Source organism: Ursus maritimus, unplaced genomic scaffold (assembly GCF_017311325.1).
Source record: "Ursus maritimus isolate PB19 unplaced genomic scaffold, ASM1731132v1 scaffold_59, whole genome shotgun sequence".
In the NCBI taxonomy this organism is placed as follows: Eukaryota; Metazoa; Chordata; class Mammalia; order Carnivora; family Ursidae; genus Ursus; species Ursus maritimus.
In genome coordinates, this window is record NW_024426763.1 from 148,724 (window position 1) to 153,799 (window position 5,076).

At 61.4% G+C, this 5,076-nt stretch overlaps 1 protein-coding gene across 1 annotated transcript; it reads left to right on the top strand.

Moving 5' to 3' along the window:
* Nucleotide 1: 1 nt before the first annotated feature.
* LOC103680455 (rho guanine nucleotide exchange factor 11-like) lies at nucleotides 2-4,376 on the top strand (the record flags this gene model as incomplete). The annotated part of the gene is given in 8 exon segments (XM_040622782.1): nucleotides 2-349; nucleotides 352-577; nucleotides 580-1,013; nucleotides 1,015-1,333; nucleotides 1,336-1,473; nucleotides 1,476-3,323; nucleotides 3,326-4,326; nucleotides 4,329-4,376. Coding segments are annotated over 8 exon segments (4,362 nt in total), but the record flags the coding sequence as incomplete, so codon positions are not given.
* Between the last annotated feature and the right edge of the window lie 700 nt (nucleotides 4,377-5,076).

Here is a 5,076-nt window from a genome sequence, read left to right on the forward strand (position 1 = left end):
CTGTGTCATCATCCAGAAGGACCAGCATGGCTTCGGCTTCACAGTCAGTGGGGACCGTATCGTTCTGGTGCAGTCTGTGCGGCCCGGAGGGGCAGCCATGAGAGCTGGTGTCAAAGAGGGCAACCGGATCATCAAAGTCAACGGCACCATGGTGACCAACAGCTCACACCTGAAGGTGGTAAACCTTATCAGATCTGGCGCCTATGTCGCACTGACCCTCCTGGGCTCTTCCCCCTCGTCTGTCGGTGTCTCTGGGCTGCAGCAGGACCCTGCCCCCGCCGGAGCCCCCCGAGTCGCCCCTGTGGTCCCACCGCCGCCTCCGCCCCCACCTCTGCCCCCCCCCGCAGCGCATCATGGAGGGGGGGGCCCAAACCACTGCAGGATCCCGAATTCCAAAAACATGCCACCCAGATCCTTCGCAATATGCTGAGGCAGGAGGAAAAGGAGTTACAGTGTATTTGTGAGGTATACAGCCAGAATCCTGCCAGCCTGCTGGAGGAGCAGATCGAAGGTGCCCAGAGGTGTGTCACTCAGCTCCAGCTGAAGATCCAGCAGGAGACGGGTGGCCTCGTGGACATACCCCCCCATATGGTGACAACAGCCAGAGAGCATCAGAAGGCCAGCTCTCTCTGGACTGCCAGGAGGGGGACAGCGGCTTGGATGCTGGAACGGAGCACTTCCCCTCCCTCAGTGAGGCGCTGATGAATTGGAACTTGGCACTGTCAGACCCTGGGCTGGGCAGTCCCCGAACCTCACCTGTGATCATGGCCAGGCTGGCCCAGCACCACCGGCGGCAGGGCTCGGACGCACCAGGGCCCGGCACCAGCAATCAGGGCGCAGACCAGAGCCTGAAGCCTTTAATTATTGGCCCAGAGGAAGATTATGACCCGGGTTATTTCAACAACGAGAGCGACATCATCTTCCAGGACCTTGAGAAGCTGAAGGCATGGCCCGCTCACCTGGGCATTTTCCTGCGGTACATCTTCTCTCAGGCTGACCCCAGTCCGCTGCTTTTTTTACTTGTGTGCAGAAGTTTACCAGCAGACAAACCCCAAGCATTCCCGAAGCTCAGGAAAAGACATCTGGAATATTTTCTTAGAGAAAAATGTGCCGCTGAGAGTGAAAGTCCCGGAGGTGTTACAGGCTGAAATTGACTTGCGTCTGTGCGGCAGTGAGGACGTCCACAACGCACCCCGGGAAGTGCAGGAGGCAGCCATGCCCGAGATCCAGGAGAAGATCCAGGACTACAGAACAAAGCACACCCTGGGGCTGGGTAGTCTGTACGGTGAGAATGACCTGCTGGACCTGGATGGGGACCCTGTCCGAGAACGCCAAGTGAGAAGCAGCTAGCTGCCCTGGCAGGCATTCTGTCCAAGTACGAGGAGGACAGGAGTGCCCCCATGGATTTCGCTCTCAATACCTATACGGGCTACGCTGGGCTCCGTCTCCAAGAGGCATGGCCTTCCGGCACAGCTGAAAGGCCCAGGCAGCTCCTGACAAGGACAAGTGGCTGCCCTTCTTCCCAAAGACCAAGAAGAGCAGCAATTCCAAAAAAGACAAGGATGCCTTGGAGGACAAGAGGCGAAACCCTATCCTCAAGTACATCGGGAAGCCCAAAAGCTCTTCGCAGAGCACATTTCATATTCCCTTGTCCCCTGCGGAGGTCAAACCAGGCAATGTGAGGGACATCATTCAGCACTTTGAGAACAACCAGCCGTATGACGCCCCGGAGCCTGGGACGCAGCGGCTCTCCACAGGAAGCTTCCCCAAGGACCTGCTGGAGAGCGACAGCTCACACTCAGAGATCCGCCTGGGCCGCTCTGAGAGCCTGAAGGGCTGGGAGGAGCTGAAGTGGTCCCGGAAGGTGGAGAACGTGCCCCGCTCTCGCAGTGATGTGGACATGGACGCGGCCGTAGAGGCTGCCCGCCTCCACCAGTCAGCCTTGTCCTCTGCCTCCAGCCTCTCCACAAGGTCTCTGGAGAACCCAACCCCTCCCTTTACCCCCAAAATGGGCTGCAGGAGCATCGAGTCCCCCAGCCTGGGGTTCTGCACAGACGCCTTCCTCCCCCACCTCCTAGAGGACGATTTGGGCCAGCTCTTGGACTTGGAGCCAGAGCCGGACGCCCAGAACTGGCAGCACACGGTGGGCAAGGATGTGGTGGCCGGTCTAAGCCAGAGGGAGATTGACCGGCAGGAGGTCATCAATGAGCTGTTTGTGATGGAAGCCTCCCATCTGCGCACGCTCCGGGTCCTGGACCTGATCTTCTACCAGCGGATGAAGAAGGAGAACCTGATGCCCTGGGAGGAGCTGGCCCGGCTCTTCCCCAACCTGCCCGCGCTCATCGAGATCCATAATTCCTGGTGCGAGGCCATGAGGAAGCTCCGAGAGGAGGGCCCCATTATCAGAGACATAGGTGACCTCATGCTGGCTCGGTTTGACGGCCCTGGCCGGGAGGAGCTCCAGCAGGTGGCTGCCCAGTTCGGCTCCTATCAGTCCATCGCCTTGGGGCTCATCAAGGCCAAGCAGCGCAAGGAGAGCTGCGTCCAGCTCTTCATGCAGGAGGCCGAGAGTCACCCCCGGTGCTGGCGGCTACAGTTCAGGGATCTCATCATGTCCGAGATGCAATGGCTCACCAAGTACCTGCTGCTGCTGGTGAGCGTCCTCAAGCACACGGAGGGTGGCACCGCCGAGCACGAGAAGCTCTGCCGGGCGCGGGACCAGTGCCGGGAAATCCTTAAGTATGTGAACGAGGCAGTGAAGCAGACGGAGAACCAGCACCGACTGGAGGGCTGCCAGAAACGCCTGGACGCCATGTCCCTGGAGAGGGCCAGCAACCCCCTGGCAGCAGAGTTCAAGAGCCTGGATCTTACAGCCAGAAGGATGGTCCACGAGGGGCCCCTGACCTGGAGGATCAGCAAGGATAAGAGCTTGGACCTGCATGTGCTGCTGCTGGAGGATCTCCTGGTGCTGCTGCAGAAGCAGGATGAGAAGCTGCTGCTCAAGTGTCACAGCAAGACCACCGCAGGCTCCGCAGACAGCAAGCAGACCTTCAGCCCTGTCCTCAAGCTCAACGCTGTGCCCATCGGCTCCGTGGCCACAGACAAATGAGCCTTCTTCATCATCTGCACCTCGGAGCTGCCCCCCCCCGCCCCGATCTACGAGCTGGTGGCACTGACGTCGTCAGACAAGAACACGTGGATGGAGCTCTTGGACGAGGCCATTTGGAACACCACCCGGCGCCTAGGAGCTGCCCCAGTGCTCGCCCATCCCCCGCCCCTGGGCGCCTGGGAGCCAGCGCAGCAGAGCCCCACCCCCAGCAGGGTCGGCTGGATGGCTCAGAAGTGTTCCACAGTGAACCAGAGCCTGGGGAGCTGCCCGGAGCAGGCACTGGGCCCCAGCAGAGGGTTGAGGGGAAGCACGCGGACCTCCTAGACGATCCCGAGCAGGAAGGCAGCATCGAAGGGGAGCTGGGTGCCCTGCCTCACCCCTCCGCATCTCTGGATGGAGAGAACAGGGGAGGCCGGACAAGAGACCCCATCCTCCTGCCCATCCCTGGTCCTCTGTTCATGGAAGGGCTCGCCGACTCAGCCCTGGAAGACGTGGAGAGCCTGCGGCACCTGATTTTGTGTGGCCTGCTGCCCGGTCGCCGCCCCGAAGCGCAGCCCACCAGGGAGCCCAACGACGGCCTGACGCCTGCGCCTTCTCTCAGGAGCAGCAGCTGGCGCCCCAGGGCACGCCCCCCCCGGGGGGGGGGTGAAGGGCCAGAGCAGGAGGACGTGGCTCTCTGTTCTCTGGAACAGCTGCCCCCACAGGCCAGGAATTCCGGGATCTGGGAGTCTCCCAAGCTGGACAGGAACCCAGAAGAAGAGGCTTTAAGCACTGAGGCGGCAGGAAGTTACAAAGTCATGAGAAAAGGGAACTGCTTCTATGTCAGCATGCCGGACGGACCCCCGGACTCCAGCACCGAGCCCTCCCAGCCCGAGAGCCTCCCTGCCTGGTGGCTTCGGGGACCCAGTGGAGGTTACAGGCGCCCTTGCCACTCCCCGCCCAGCCTGGCCCTCAGGGACATGGGCAGCATCTTCCGCACCATCGAGCAGATCACGGTCAAGCTCAACAGGCTCAAGGTCATGGAGCTGGCCCACAGAGAGCTGCTCAGGTCCCTTGCGGGAGAGGCGTTGGGCGGCACCAAACCCGTGGGCAGTTTCCACACAGAGGTGGCTTGATGGACAGACGGCTCCCTGTCACCTCCAGCCAGGGAAGCCCTGGCCTGCAACTCCAGGGACGGCCACCAGCCAGGGCCGTGCTCGGAGGATGGCTCCGATGCCCCCCCCCGCAAGACAGCGTGGCGCCCGCGGCCTCTTCCCCAGGACTGTAACCTCCCACTCGTGCTCTGGGGACCGGCCTGAGGCAGGGGCACAGGGCAGTGGGAGCCCAGACCTCCTTCCCGCAGTGGAGGCCGTGGAGAACAGGTCTAGCTGAGACCCCCAGGGGTGCCCCGCATGTCGCTTGCTCTGCTCAGGTCCCGGTCAAGTGTCAGTGGTCTCCCCCTCTCTCCAGCCACCCCCCCAAGGCCTCTCCTGAGTATGCTGACTGCATCTGAAAGCCCCCCCCCCAGACATGCAGGTGAAAGGAGGAGTCTCTGTGTAAATGCACTTTCTTCCTCCCTCCCCTCTTCGCAGGACCCCGGGGCTGAGGTGGGCACCCTGCTTCTCCCCTCATAGTCACTTCGGTTTCCTATAAATACGTACGTGCTGTATGTGCGTCTTGCTTTGTAAATAACTTTGACCTGTTTTGTTTCTGTTCCTCGGGGCCAGAGGCAGGCCCAGAGGGACAGCTCGCATCTCCTAGTTAACAGGCCAGCTCCAGGGTTAGGGCCCGAGAGGGGAGCCAAACCTGAGCACCCGGGTCCCCGTGAGCAGGAGGGTGTCCCAGCCCACGTGGCTTGAGAGCCCAGTCTCTGTGGCCCGAGCAGAGAGCTTCTCCCCTCTCCTAGGACTTGTCCTCTTCAGGGAGTTCCTGACCCCACCTCTGTCCACCCTTCCCCACCCTCTCCCTAGAGAAAAACCAGTGTATCC